This window comes from Akebia trifoliata, unplaced genomic scaffold, assembly GCF_017979445.1.
Source record: "Akebia trifoliata isolate Shusen 1 unplaced genomic scaffold, ASM1797944v1 Contig00135_ERROPOS630964, whole genome shotgun sequence".
Lineage (NCBI taxonomy): Eukaryota > Viridiplantae > Streptophyta > Magnoliopsida > Ranunculales > Lardizabalaceae > Akebia > Akebia trifoliata.
This window is the reverse complement of record NW_028236851.1, coordinates 201,696-217,960: the sequence shown is the minus strand read 5'-3', so window position 1 is coordinate 217,960 and position 16,265 is coordinate 201,696. Positions and strand designations below refer to the sequence as shown.

Here is a 16,265-nt window from a genome sequence, read left to right as displayed (position 1 = left end):
TTAGAAAGTTGTCAGGGGAATTCAAGAATCTTTAGTAAGCAAAAAAGTGCTAAAACGGTTATAGCCCATGTGACAAAGAGATAAGTCCAAATCTCACCAAAATTTAGAAGTGTAATCAACAAGGAAACTGTCAATGACATAAAGTCCGGATTAGAAGGGAATAACAAAGAAAATTTATAATCTATAAATAAGAGGATCAATATCGAAAACTAAGATACACATTTTTTTGCAAAATTATGTTGTTATTTTGTCGAATTGGTTACTAACTTGAGCATTGAAGTATATCCATAAGAAATTGATGGAGTATTCTCAAAAAGTTACTCAAAGACAAGGTAGAATGTTAAAAAAAAAAACCCCCCCACAGGGCTTCTTTTATAGTTTCCTCAACTTGTTGATGTGCTCAATTTTCTTGCAAGAGTTTTTCGATCAACTCCTTTTGTTCCCTTTTTCATCTTCTACCTCCATTCTCATCGCATCCCACTACTGTAGAAGCAGTTGAATCTCTATCAGTGGGGTGGCGGTTGATTCTCTATTGGTAGGGGACCTCCATTTGTTGTTCCCCTACTTGGGTCCTGTAGATGTTGCTGTTGTAGACTCTGAACGTGATGGTCTACCTCTCCTTCTCGACATTTTTTTGGTCTCAAAGTTGCTTGTGAAGGTACTTCGTCAAAAAATTTGAGGGGAGAAGGTTCTCACAGACAATGCTAAAGTTATGGGGGATTTATTCTTGGGAATCTTCTCCCTTGTCTTTGAGTAACTTCTTCAGGATATTCTATCAATTTTCTATTGGTATACTCCAATACTCAATTCAGTAATCAATTCGATAGAATAATAATATAAGTTTGTAAAAAATTGTGTACTTCAGTTCGTATTGGTTGTCCTAGTTATAGATTTTCTTTGTTCTTCCTTTCTAATGCGGATTTCTATGTTATTGACTATTTTCTTGTTGACCACACTTTCCTATTTCGGTGCGATTTGGACTTGTCTTTTTGCCACATGGGTTGTAACTATTTTGGCATGTTTCTAATCTACGAAAGATTCTACAAGATTATCAAATATCCTCACATGACTTTCTAAAGAGGGTGAGTGTGTGCTTGTGATTATGACAATGCATTTGGGTTCATTTACTAGCTAAGTCATCCTTTTGGTTTCCTCTTCGACTCCCATCTGATTTCTTTCCTTGGCCTTATGAGTCGGGATCTTCTCACATACATTACATGATTTTGTATCTTTCCCTATAGATTTCATAACTTGTGGTTTGCAAAAAGTGGTGAGGTTTCCATAGTTATTCATTAGATTGGTTCGATTTGCAAAGTCGGGGCAAGAATAGCCTAAATTTATTGATTTGGACATTGATTGGTTGGGATTCAGGCATGAAACAATGATGATGGGACTATGTTACCTCTAATCTTAGCACATTGACTGTAGTTAAATTAGGTTGAACGTCCATGGATCATAGTAGAGAGCGACTTTGAGTTGGGTGAGTTTGGTGCCTCTCACTTTTCGATTTTTGTAACCTGACTCCTTGCCTACTACCTGTATTGCAAACCGATCAAATCTAATTTGAGGTCATGTTGGTTCCAAGACCTATGACTAGGTGACGACTCCATTGCACCCAAAGGGTGCCAAAAGCGGATCCGCATCCCACGGGTCAAGGCACTTTCACATAGTCATTACAACCTAGTCTTAGACCTTCGGGTTTCGATAAAATTTTGACTATATTTTCAAGCTTATGGCTAGTGAGACACCTCTTGGCTTCTAGTCTTACATAACAAGACTAATGATGCCCTCCAAGACCCATTGTCTCAACCTTTAAGATAACCTCTTCAAAACTTGTCTTCAACATCTTGGCAATTACCTTATTTTTCTTCCCTAAAATCTATTGAAGGCCTTCAACATCCCCTAAATCCTGATATTGTTCTTGAGGTTTGTTGGTTGAAGGAGATAGAAAAAGGTACGCATTTTAACCTTATAAGTTAGAAGACAGTAGGTTTTTTTTTTTTCTCGTATTTTGTCAAAGGTTGAACAAAAAGGCATTTCAAACATTTTATGTTAAATATATAGGTAGCGTTCGATGAAAACGTTGGGAGACAAAAATTTTCCTATATGGCTTAAAAGTTTTGAATTTGGCTGATTTTTGTGAGGATGATCTCTACAGTGAGGAGATCCCCTTCACAAAAAGTTAGCCCAATCCGAGACTTCGAACTTCATCAAAAATGATTTATAAATTGATGGTAAAAGATCAACGGTCTACAATTCTAAACCACTTTTGATGGAGTTACAAGTTTCAAATTAGGCTGATTTTTTGTGAGGATGATCTCCTCACCATAGAGATCATCCTCACAAAGAAAAAAAAAATTGGCCCATTGTGAAATTTCTAACTTATATAGGACAAATGTGTTGGCTTCCTTATGTTGTTTGTTGAACGAGACCTCTCTCTCTCTCTATATATATAGGGAGGCGTTCAGTGCCTTCTATTTTATCAGTCGTTTTAACAAAAGAAACTCAACCGTCGAATATAGATGAATTGGACGGTCAAGATTGCATCTGCGTTAAGTTATAGACTTATGGGCTTTTTACAGCGCCATCCCTCAATTTTACATTATTTAGTGCCACCTCCCTAGCACAATTACTGAAAAAGAACAAAGAGTTCGTCTGTTCTCTCTAAACCCTCGAACTTGTGTCGAATCTCTGATTGTTCATCAAGTGCCGCCATCAGAACTCAAGGTGGAATGATCAATTGAGTTTTAAGCTTTCTTTTTTTAAGATAATCTCTTCCAAGTTCTTTTGTTTGTCCAGGCGACGACAATAGAAATAGTAAATAGGCCTCTCAAATTCACAACACAAAATCCCATTTCTCGTTACCTATGTGGTTTCACTTCTGTTTTTCAAAATTTTTTTAAAATTTTTTTTTTAATTTGGTGATGGTAAGTTGGATTTGGACTCACAACGTCAAGGTTGCTTTGCAATGTGTCAAACCAACTGAGATATGGGTCTAAGCCCCAGTTTCGCTTCTTTCTCAGGGTTTCAGCAGAGTGAGCGAGAGAGAGAGAGAGGGTTTCAGCGGAGCAAGCGAGAGAGAGAGAGAGAGGTTCGAGGGTTTAGAGAGAACAGACGAACTCTCTGTTCTTTTTCAGTGATTGTGCCAGGGAGGTGGTACTAAATAATGTAAAATTGAGGGATGGCGTAGTAAAAAGCCCATAAGTCTATAACTTAACGCAGATGCAATCTTGACCGTCCAATTCATCTATATCCGACGGTTGAGTTTCTTTTGTTAAAACGACTGATAAAATAGAAAGCGCTGAACGCCTCCCATATATATATATATATATGGGAAATTTTCAGCAACAAACATTTTGGCAAAACATTTTTCAAAACATGGGTTAGAGGTTTTGGAATGGGCTGATTTTTGGTGAGGATGATCTCTACGGTGAGGAGATCATCATCACCAAAAATCAGCCCATTCCAAAACTTCTAACCCCATCAAAAATGGTTTACAAAAAATTGACGGTCCACGATTTTTCAACTTGTAAACTGGGGCTAGAAGTTTTGGAATGAGCTGATTTTTGGTGAGGATGATCTCACCGTAGAGATCAGTCTCACCAAAAATCAGCCCATTCCAAAACCTCTAACCCATATTTTGAAAAATGTTTTGCCAAAATGTTTGTTGTTGAACGGGACCCATATATATATAAGTCAGGATCCCTTGACTCCTAAGAATGACTTAGGAAAGAAACACATGAGCCCAACCCTTTAAATGCAAAATCCAATGGTTGAGATTTATCTTTGGGATAAGTATATTTGAGATTTATGTTATCAAGATACTCATAAATCTTAATTATTGGATTTTGTGTTTAAAGGGTTGGGATCATGTGTTTTTTTTCATGAGTTATTTTCAGAAGTCAATGGATCCTAACCATATATATATAAGAGAATGTTAAAGTCTCCAACACTTTATTTTTCCAATAATAATCCTATTTATTTTGTCTTTTGGTGAAAATAAACATGATTATGTTGGTATTTTAAACAATAAATGTTTGTTTGCATTGATTGTCAAATCATTTATTGCAATAAGACATTTAATTATAAAGATTAAATGCTCTTAGCATTTATTATGAAAGAGACAAGTGTTAATTACATAAATAAATATTTATTATGTAAAAAGACTAATATACCCTTATTATTGAAAAAAATGTGTTGGAGAATATTGATGCCCATGAGGTCTTCGACGTTAACATTCCCTATATATATAAATAGGGTCCCGTTCAATGGTTAACTTTTTGGCAAAACATTTTTTCAAAACATGAGTTAGAAGTTTTGGAATGGGCTGATTTTTGGTGAGGATCATCTCTACGGTAAGGAGATCATCATCACCAAAAATCAGCCCATTCCAAAACTTCTAACTCATGTTTTGAAAAATGTTTTGCCAAAAAGTTAGCCGTTGAATGCTACCCATATATATATATATATATATATGGGCCACGTTTAGAGGCCCTAAAGAGAGCTAAACATTGAGAGCTAAACATTGTGCCAAACATTTTTCAAAACATAGGTTAGAAGTTTCGGAATTGGCTGATTTTTTGTGAGGATGATCTCTATGATGAAATGATCATCTTCCCCAAAATTCAGCTCATTTCAAAACTTCTAACCCTAGTTTACAAATTGAAACATCATGAATCGTCTGATTTTTGTAAACCACCTTTGATGGGGTTAGAAGTTTCAAAACTGACTGATTTTTGGTGAGGATAATCTCTATGATGAGGAGATCATCCTCATTAAAAATCTAGAGATCATTCTCACCAAAAATCAGCTCAATCTGAAACTTTCACCCTCGTCAAAAGTGATTTACAAAAAAAAGATGGTCCACAATTCTTCAACTCATAAATATGGAGTTAGAAATTTTAGAATTAGCTGATTTTTGGTGAGGATGATCTCTATGAAGAAGAGGAGATCATCTTCACCAAAAATCAACTCCATCCAAAACTTTTGGCCCACATAAGACAAAACACGTTGCAGATATCAGGATCTGTGTACACATATATCTAGAACGTGTTTTGTCCTATGTGGGCTAAAAGTTTTGGATTGAGTTGATTTTTTTATTTTTGTTGAGGATGAATCCTCTTAATAGAGATCATCCTTACCAAAAATCAGTTCAATCCAAAACTTTTAACCCACATAAGACAAAACACATTGTAAATATCAAGATCCGTGTGCACATATATCTCCTCATATCTACAATGTGTTTTGGATTGAGCTGATTTTTGTCAAGTTGATTCTGTACTGAACCCATTTGATGACTCAAGTCCCTTAGCCCAGTTTCCAATTTTAAATTGAGAAATTTACCAACTCATGGATGATAGATCTTGAAACTATGCGACAGTACAAATTCAAAAATATTTACCAATTCAATTTTTATTTTTACTGTTGTAGTAAATTTCCTAGTTTTTGGACAAGATAACATGGGCAAAATTATATTCCACAAAATTAATGTGGAAAATGATTTCAAAGACCCGTTCTTTGAAAATATGTACCAAAAAATGTTCCCCAATAAATGGTAGGACCATTTAACATTCACTTTATGAAATATCAATTTTGGGAGAGTACTTTTCAGCAATTTTAAAGTGCTGTTTGATAGAAAATAACTCCACAAAAAGTTGTTGACTGGTGGTAAACATTCCATAACATCTATAAAATCACAAACATTTTTTTATTCTTTTTTACTATTGAGGTAATTACTTAGTTCTTATGTTGATGATGATGATGACGACTAGCAGTATACGTTCCAAAACATCAACCAAATCAAAAGCATTTTTTTTTAATTCCTATTTTGGTAATTATTTAGTTTTTCTTAAACAATAAGATAACAAGGGTAAAATCGTATTTCACCAACTATTGTCAAGGATATTTATGGTATTTACTAAAGCCTTTTTATGGTTTAATTTTTTTTCTTTTCTTTTGGACTTATTTTGTAAATAAGATGATTTCCTTATTAATAATAAATGCTCAACTAAGGTGGCGTGTGAAAATCATCATACTATTATAATAGGGAAATGTTCAGCAACAAACATTTTGGCAAAACATTTTTCAAAACATGGGTTAGAGGTTTTGGAATGGGCTGATTTTTGGTGAGGATGATCTCTACGGTGAGGAGATCATCATCACCACCTCACCAAAAATCAGCCCATTCCAAAACTTCTAACCCATGTAGGACAAAAATGGTTGGTTAAAATGTTGGCTAAATGTTTGGTGTTGAACATTTCCCAAAATTCAGATAGTTGCTATTGCCACTCTAATTTTTACTAAGGCCACACCAATTGTCTACAATTCTTTTGTAGTAATGTAAAGGAATTGGTGTGGCAATGTTAAGTTTCAAAATTTAATAGAAAAGAAACACGTGGATTTTCCTTTAAACATGAATTATTGTGTGTGTGCAGTTAAGTAAAGTCTCTTCGTTATCGTGTTTGACATATAAAGAGGTATTTGAGCATTTCCCATAGACGGGCGGAACCAAGATTTTCTTTTAGTGGGGGTAAACTTATAGTTAATTGGAGGTGGAGTGGGAGGGGGCAAAAATTAAAGGTATATGAGGGAGTGGGGGCAACAAGGTCAAACGGGACATATAAGTGTTCAAAATGTAAGGGTATCTCAAATTTAAGCATAAATTCAAGGATATCTAAAATGTCCAAAACAGTTGAGTAGGGCAAATGCCCCCAATGTCTCCTTACTAGCTCTGCCCTGCCAATAGACTTTTTAAAGAGTAAACTATTGACTCTTTATTTCAGAGAGTATCCAAGAGACTCTTTAAATGAAAAAGTTATAATAGAGGGGGTGTTTCACTCATCACATGCAGTGAGTCTCCAAAACTTGTTAGAAATAATAAATATAATATAATATATGACAAAATTTAAAGTTGAAAAACGAAAAAAATACTTTCCTTATTAACTTAATAAGATTTAAAATTTTATTAAAGGACATTGAGCTCACGTGGATTATCACATCGACAATCCAACACATTCTTTTAGATTTTATGAAAAAGAAAAATTATATTTTAAAAAATAGAAAAATTGAACTTGATGCAAGGTGTAGAAAATGGATGTCTACTGAACTCTTAAAACTTAAAATTAAATTTTAATGATGAAAATTATTATTTTTCAAAATTCTTAGAATTTTATTCTCTATAAACCTATTGCATCAAAGCATGTTTTTGGATGCCAAGATGTGAGCTCATGTCCCTTAATAAGATTAAAAATCTAATGATTAGTCAGTTAAAACGACTTTAATATAAAATATTATAAATAAAGAAAATTTTGTTTAATTTCTTGAAATTGAAACAAAATTTTTGACTAGTTAAAATAATGTTTGTCACTTTTTGAGAAAATATGTTCTCTATTTTAACTAGGATTGTTGGAGATGCTTTTACAGGTCCCACTCATATTAAGTGAAATGTATTACTCTTGCATCATATTTAAAGATTTTGTTGATTTACTTCTACAAAATAAAATAATTTACCCATTAAAAGGTTGAGTACTTAGAAATATCCACTCACATAAAATAAATAAAAAAATTGTCATTTCAATTTGTTTTTAGAGCTGTTAATTGCACCTCCAACTTTTATTGACTACATCCCAATTAAAAATAAAGAAAATAAGTGAATGGCTAAGAATAAGTAAAAGTTGGGGTGCCAATAGAAGTGCTTGTATTTAATTTTATTTTATTGCTTGATTTCTACTTTTTGGGTTTTGGATTTTATATGAACCTAATTGTAATTGTAAACAACCATTGAAATTGAAATTGATTCAACGATTGTCATACTATTTTGTGAGGTTGAGATTAGAAGTTAAGCCAAATCTTTGAAATTTGAAGAGTGTGCTCTAAGCTTAAATGGGGTGTAATAAATAATTTATAAAATTAACGTGCAATAAGTAAAAGTTGGGGGTGCCAATATCAGCTCTCTCTCATTTTTCAAGAAAGAAAATATAATAAGAAAACCAAGAAAAGCTAATATACTTTTTAGTTAATTGGGGATCAAGTCGCCACTCTCACTTACTTATGCTTATAAAAAGAAAAAAAAAATTTAAAACAAAATAAAATAATTTTTTTAAAGAGTTGTGATTTTCTGACGCACCCCACGCCCCTTGGCGTGGTATGGGCTAGAATCATAGATATTTTTCCGTCAAGATACACAATTGTACATCCTCATAAATATGTGCAGTTGTATATCTAGAGGGGTAGAATCTACGATTCTAGCCCATGCCATGTCTGGGGAAGTTAGAAAATCATTATTTTATTTTTAGTGAGGATATAAATAGTATACGTAATAAAATGATTAAAATAAAGGAAAAATTATTAATAAATAATAAATTAATTAATAATTATTAAAAATAATATATATTTTTTAATTTATCAAAAAAGTAATAAACCATCGATTTTTCAGTGTTTATTTTTAAAATGATCAATCATGAAACTTAGCTATTTAATCGTTGGTTTTCATACTAACATCCTCCCCAACGATTTTCGTTCTGTACATAGGGGTTAGTAGTTCCCCACTCACTCACTCACTCACTCTTATTTCAACTATTGGTCTCACTCTCACTCTTATGTCGATAAAATTGGGTGAGAAATTCTTATGTTTTTTATTTTTTTTATTTCGTTATATTATTATAAATTCGTTTAATAGGGTGAGATGGTGATGGTGATGTGTGTATTGGTGTCTATTTTTCATTGATCGATAAGAGAAGATCAAGCTCAAGGGTGACAAATAATTAGTTTGAAAGCAAAACAAATGGATCTTAAATAAGGGGTAGGATCATGATCTAACGTGTTTTATAAATTGATGTTAGAAGTTCGGAATGGGCTGATTTTAGGTGAGGAGATAATCCTCACCAAAAACAAATCCATTCTAAAACTTCTGATCACATCAAAAGTTGTTTAGAAAAAATGGATGGTGCACGATTCTTCAACTTGTAAACTGGAGTTAAAAATTTCAAAATAGATCACAACCCCTTAAATAATCATAGAAACATAGAGCAAGATTTTAAAACTATAAACTACAATCATGGTTTAAATCTCGTCCAAGATCGAGATGACTCGTTCGATACGTCTCGTTTTCGTCCATCAACAAGACGGATAGACAAGTCAAATGTATTGGACGAGATTTAATTCATTTTTTTCATTATTGAACGAGATGACTCAAATGTATTGAAAAACTTATTCGAGATGACTCGATCTCCATCATGGACAAGACGAGACATCAAAACAAGTTTTAAAACCACGGCTGCAGTGTGTCATGTGCGCTATAAAGTCGGACTGATGTTGGGGACATGGGCTAGGAGAAAGATAGTGATTGCAATGTCTCTTTTCCACACAAAAGAATATTCACCAACTAAAAGTACGGGCCTCCATAGAGGAACAAATTAGAGGGGACCACATTCCATTTAAGTTTTATCATCGAGTGCTGATTTCCTAACTAGAAAATCATTTTATATATATATATATAGGGTAGTGTTCAAGGGCAAACTTTTTGGCAAAACATTTTTCAAAACATAGGTTATAGGTTTTGGTATGGGCTGATTTTTGGTGAGGATGATCTCTACGGTGAGGAGATCATCCTCACCAAAAATCAGTCCATTCCAAAATTTCTAACCCCATCAAAAACAGTTTACAAAAAATGAACGGTCCATGATTTTTCAGCTTGTAAACATGGGTTAGAGGTTTTGGAATGGGCTGATTTTTGGTGAGGATGATCTCCTCACCGAGGAGATCATCCTCACCAAAAATCAGCCCATTCCAAAACCTCTAACTCATGTTTTGAAAAATGTTTTGCCAAAAAGTTTGCCAAAAAGTTGGCCATTGAACGCCCCCCTATATATATATATATATATATATATATAGGGTCCCGTTCGCCACCCTTAGTTTTACCACACACTTTAACAAACGCGTTTTGTCTTACATGGGTTAGAAGTTTCGGAATGAGCTGATTTTTGGTGAGGATGATCTCTATGGTGAGGAGATCATCCTCACCAAAAATCAGCTCATTCCAAAACTTCTAACCCCATCAAAATTAATTACAAAAAATGGACGGTCCACGATTTTTCAACGTGTAAACATGGGGCTAAACATTTCGGAATGGGCTGATTTTTGGGGAGGATGATCTTCTAATCATAGAGATCATCCTCACCAAAAATCAACTCATTCCAATACTTCTAACCCATGTAGGACAAAAAACGTTTGTTAAAGTGTGTGGTAAAACTTAGGGTGCTGAACATTTCCCATATATATATATATGTATATGTGTGTGTGTAATATATATATATGGCCAGTGTACCTAAACCATTATAATGAGAAATGACCTAATGTTGGGTGCTTGTTGACTCAAAATTTTAAATGCTCACATTGCTAAAAGTAAAGTACCCCACATAGATTAAATGATACAACATATTAGAAAGTAAGACCACACATAGATGTTTGATTGGATCAAACTATAATTTCTTAAAATATCCCCCCCACAATATTATTTAATGTTCACAAGAAAGCTAAAAAATGTAAACCACAAATGTGACCTAACAGTAAGTTCCCATTTTTGTGAAAATAAATATCAAAGTGGGTACGTGATTGGACATATTATATTAAAAACATTGGTCCCCAATTTTGACCCCATACCTGTGCATTTTGATTTTTTTTTCCTTTTTTAAATAATCTCTTAAAATTTTATTTTTAGTTTTTATGACTCGTCTCTTAGAGCACCATATCTCCGCCCAAATCTCCGAGGTACAAGCAAGACCCTACAAATAATAGGAGAATATTATATTTATTTTTTGAATTATAACACCATTACTAACTATCTCGACTTTTAAACTTGAAGTCCTTGGCATGTTAATGTGTTTGAAGATTGTTCATGGATGTGGAGGATAATCACATAATACATACCAATGCAACAGTTCACATGAAACTGAGTTCTTCTCCTCACATTCTAACACACACACACAATCGTGCATGTACACGCGTGTGCACACACACACACAAACACACCTACTTCTCAGTTTTAAAATTTATTCCGATACCAGAAGACTCCATTATCATGAGCATCCTCATCTGGCTCAACATAGAGGCATTCCCTTGCTTCCCTCCACATCGCCTTATAAAATGGTGTCTCATCAAACTGGTAGTACTCCCCGAGAATTGGTTTGATTGCCTTTGTCGCCTCCATTGCATTGTAATGTGGCATCGTAGAAAATAAGTGATGGGCCACATGTGTATCAGTGATGTTATGGAAAACTTTGTTTAACACCCCATAATCCCTATCCACTGTTGCCAATGCTCCCTTCAACCAATCCCATTCTGATGAATCATAATGTGGCAATGACGGATGAGTGTGTTGCAGAAATGTGATCAATACGAGAAACCCATTAACGATCAGCAGTGGAACTCCATAAACACAGAAAACCCAACTTAGCCCTTTCGCCGCACAAAGCCGAATTAGCCCATATGTGACTGCAACGATACCAGCATCTGATAGGTATATCTGTTTACGTTCGCGGTCATTGTAAATTGGGCCGTAAGGATCAAAGTGGCAGGCGAAACGGTCATATGGACGACCTGAGACATTGAAGGCCAAGTACAATGGCCAGCCTAGAAGGAGTGTGATTGCAAGTGTGAGGACTCGGCCAGGTGGGTTATTGAGGTACTTGGAGAACCAAGAAACCTTGGATTTCGGTTTTGGGACAAAGACCTCATCACGCTCAAGTGATCCAGTATTTGAGTGGTGGCGACGATGACTGTACTTCCAAGAGAAGTACGGAACAAGGAGGCATGAGTGGAGGACGAGTCCAACTGTGTCGTCGAGCCATTGATAGTCACTAAAGGCGTGGTGTCCACACTCGTGAGCTATGACCCAGACACCAGTGAGGACACTACCTTGGCAGGCCCAGTAGATGGGCCAAGCAATGAATGAGACAGGCTGAGGTAAGACGGGAAAGAAAGTTGTGGCTATGTAATAGAAGAGAAAGACGATGACTAGGTCAATGACGACGTATGAGAATGAGCGGAGCACAGAGCGTTCAAAACAGCGAGGGGGGATGGCTTTCTTGAGTTGGCTTAGAGTGAATGGAGGCTTTGAGGTTGGCACTCGACCAAGGACTTTTTGTTTTTCCTTGGTAGAGGGGACAGACATTCGGCCACCAGCACCCATTGTTATTGCCTATGTGAGATTTCAGGACCTGAAAAGCAAAACATAATACATAAACAAAAATAATATCCCGAGATCAATCAGTTAGCCTCTAATTTTTAGACTTTCCTAAAACTATTCCCCAATAAAAATCAGTTATACTATTTTTATTTTTATTTTTATTTTTATAAGCAAACAAGCAGGTTAGTGATTCGTAATTAGTAGGTGTGTGTGAAAGCAGTTTTTGAATCCAGGATGTATCAACACTCAAGAGATTTTAGACGACTTAGCAAACTGCATTAAACATAAAAGGAATAAAGTCTCAAGATTGAAAATGCAGTTGAAAGTATTGTTCATACAAATCTTTAATTATTTCCAATATCTAGAAAATATGCATATTTTTTTATTGTTTCAACCAAATCTTTAATTAAGTGCCTCAAACGTCGTTTGACTTTTGAAAAAGCCTTTAATTATCTTAAAATCAAATATTTCTCTCACAGTTAGCCGCCTTAAAGTATACATAACGTCCAAAACCACCTGCGTGGACCATAGGCTATGCTTAATTATTTATCAGCTTTGACAGACACCAAAATAGAACAATTTAACAAGACTAATGATAAACAACATGCTAAAATCTACGCAGTCTGTATGGGGCAAAGACACAGAACCTTAGATCTTTTTCCTTGTGTATCCCAAAGAAAAAGATCTATGGTTCTGTGCCATTGCCACGTCAGCCACGATCACGTATGTTTTCACGCGCTGTTTTAACACGACTCATTTAACAAATATTGACTTCGCAATCAATTGAAGTTTTCAACACCTCATGAAACAGATCTTATGTTTAATAAGACACTTTATTGGTGTGAACCATTCATAAAGAACGTTACTAACAATAGAGAAATACAAAATGGCACAAAAGGTTAAAACAGATCACATCAGAACGTAAGAGTGATTTAAACATATAACTCCTCCCATATTTCGGTGAATATTTGAGATACCCTTAATTTTCAAACAGATGACATGTCACTTGAACCTCAATAACAAATGAGAAAATGACCTAAATACCCTCATCTTCAACCTCTAACAATTAACAAAAATCCATTGATTTTTCTACTCAAATCTCTAGTAAATTATTTTTAAATCTATTGAACCTTTCTTGAATTTATCATACTCAAATTCACTTTTAATAATCTCTAATAGCAAATCCTTGATATTTACTTTCAAATTCCATCAACTTCTAATTCAAATTTTGAATCTTATAACTCAAATTTGAAGATTGAATCTTAAGGTTGAAGAGGAGCATAATTTTTTCTTTTTTCCTTATTAAGTCAAAGCAGATATAATCTTGAAAGTAAGGTAAATAATTTTAACCAGAACTTTGAGACGATCGGTTTTAGGAAGAAAAATTAAAGATTTTCTTTACTATAAATTAAAAATAATAATATTTTGATCATTTACATCTACGATGTAACAAGATCAAGGAAAGGGGGGCATGTCATCTTTGATCACACCAAGGGCATCAAATATTATATTATATATATATTTTAAAGAAAAAAAAAACTTTCTCATCCATCTAATGTGTGGAGTGTAGGTCCGCACAAGCCACATCGTCCTGTCAGCGAAGCGTGGCAATTTCTTCACTTAGCGTTTACCGAAAGAGGACGTTGGACAGAGAACCGAATTGAATGAAATAGGTTTTAAGAATTAGACACCTACCTAACATCCCAGAATGTGAAAAGACATATCTGCCCTGGACTCTACCAAACTTTTCATAAAGGGATTTTTTGGTTAATAAAAACACTTTGAAAATTAGAATCGGAGGGTATTTTAATAAAAATGATTTTTAAGGGCATTTTCGGTACAGAATCCAATTTTCAAAGTGTATTTATTGCACTTTAACGTGCGCCCTAACAACACTCGTCGTAAAGTAGTCCATTTTCTTAAAAAAAAAAGAGAAAAGCAGCCGTGCACTGATGTGACATGAAATCTATTGAAAAAAACATAAACAATATACAACCTCTCAAACATCGTTTGACGCTCAGCATTTAAGACACATATTTCTTAAAGATCTAATCATGGTGAATCTTGAGGACAATCCTATCATCTCAACCGTTCGTTTGACGAAGAGCCTCAAATCTCGTCCGGCGCTATAATTCTGCTAAAATTTAGAAGGAAAATGCTTAGAATGCCTGCGATGGACACTGTCTTCAACATTCCACTGACGTGGCAGTGCATAAAGAACCGTTGAATTTCTGACTTGTATCTCGAGGCAATAAATCTATGATTATCTGTGCGCTACCACGTCAGCGAACTGTTTAACGCAGTCTCCAACGAAGCAGTGAATCGGGACTCTATTTAGAAAGGGCAATAGAAATTTCCAAAATTTCAGAAGAAATTAAAAAAAAAACTTTCTAAACTCAAACGCGATTTTCCTGGAGATTGAAACTTTTTTTTTCAGAGATCTATCCCTTCGTGATATCAAGCAATACCATCTCATCTTAGCCTTTCGTTTGAAGGAGAACTTCAAATCTTTTTTACCAGATTCCAAAGAAATGTCAGAAGCGAGCATATTTTTCTTAAGATTTGGCCTTTTCTAATCTCAAAACAACTTTTCCAAAAACACAGGTTTCCTAGAGATGGAACTTGTTTCTTAGAGATCTATCAAGTTTGGAAGTCTTAAGGTCCATCATCTCTTCTCAGCCGTCCGTTCGATCAAGATTCTTAAACCTCAAAAGCAATTTCCACAGTTTCCGACGAAATATCATCTAAAGCTTATCAAAACAGATCTCTAGAAATAAAATAATGATTTTATAATTCAATCGATCTAAATGTACGGATCGAACAGAGAGATGGGACACAGAACGTAGAACACAGATCTTCAGATGAATCAAGGAAGAACATCAAATCAAACACTTTTGATCTGAAATACAAGCCCTAGATCAAACATGCAAGAGAAGGGAAGAAAACTGAAACCGCCTCAAATCAGACTTGAATCCAACAGCAGAAGAGCTAAAAATCTGAATCTTATAAAAAATAAAAGAAAAAAAGATATATTATCTGTTAAAATAATCTAGATCTCCCAATCTGTGTCTCTGCAACCAGAAAAATTCAAATCTGAGCACGAATGGGGGGACACTCTTAATAGACTAACAAAAACGCAGGAACAGAGTAACATATATCAAATTCAAGAAATTTAAACCGAGAACATGTTCTACATCTTAGATCTAACATGAAAAAATCGCCTAGAAAGCAGTTTCAGGGCTTTGTATCTCTAAAATTTCGTTAAAAAATGTAGAAATTACGAATCAAACTCAAAATGCCAACCAAAAATCAAACAAAAAAACAATTTTTTTTAACAAAAGTAAATGGAATTAGAGAAGGAACACGAACCTGATGAGAAGCGCTACGCCTCTCTCGATCTCTATCTCTCTCTCTCTCTCCCTCTCTCCCTCTCTCTACCTCTCTCTCTCTCTCTCTCTCACCGTTCGTTCTTCCCTTTTATTCTCTTGGCCTCTATAGCCTCTATCGTCAGGTATTTAAGCTTTTCTTTCCCTCCTCACCATTAGCCCTAATGTGGGCCTCACCTTCTATCACCAACACGCACTGGGCTTAGTCAATCTGCTATTGGAAACGTGTCAAATTCTAATTGGCAAATGACATCCGTCTATGAGATTCGATGACAGATGCTAAGTTATCTTGGAAATCGTCACCCAATCCTGACCGTCAGATTTTTTTACTGAAAAATCAAATGTACCGTCAAGATTGCACTCTTAGCTGTAAAAATATTGGCTTGGTGTAATTAATTCGAGTCCTGACAATTTTCTAAAAATGGCTGAAGCAGCAGCACTCTACTCGTGACAACTTGCACATATTATTTGTCTAAAAGTTGTCCGAGTTCGAATTGGCTGAGTTCAAGGTCTCGAAAGAAGCGACCGAGATTCAACTCGAACGAGTTAGAGTAGATTATGATTATATAAGCCAATTTTTAGAGGTATAGTGACGGAAGACACATATATATAAGTAAGTTTTTTTTATATTAGATTAGAGTTAGATTAGGTCTTTTTTTACATAAAATCTATCTTTAACTAATTTTTAAGTTATT

General features: G+C 34.7%; 1 protein-coding gene across 1 annotated transcript; it reads right to left on the bottom strand.

Moving 5' to 3' along the window:
* Nucleotides 1-10,768: 10,768 nt before the first annotated feature.
* LOC147381914 (delta(12)-fatty-acid desaturase FAD2-like) lies at nucleotides 10,769-15,710 on the bottom strand. The gene is made up of 2 exons (XM_086429789.1): nucleotides 15,554-15,710; nucleotides 10,769-12,215 (listed from the first exon to the last, which is right to left on the bottom strand). The coding sequence occupies exon 2, from the start codon at nucleotides 12,185-12,187 to the stop codon at nucleotides 11,042-11,044; it is 1,146 nt and encodes a 381-aa protein (XP_086285915.1). The 5' UTR covers nucleotides 12,188-12,215; nucleotides 15,554-15,710; the 3' UTR covers nucleotides 10,769-11,041.
* Nucleotides 15,711-16,265: the final 555 nt, after the last annotated feature.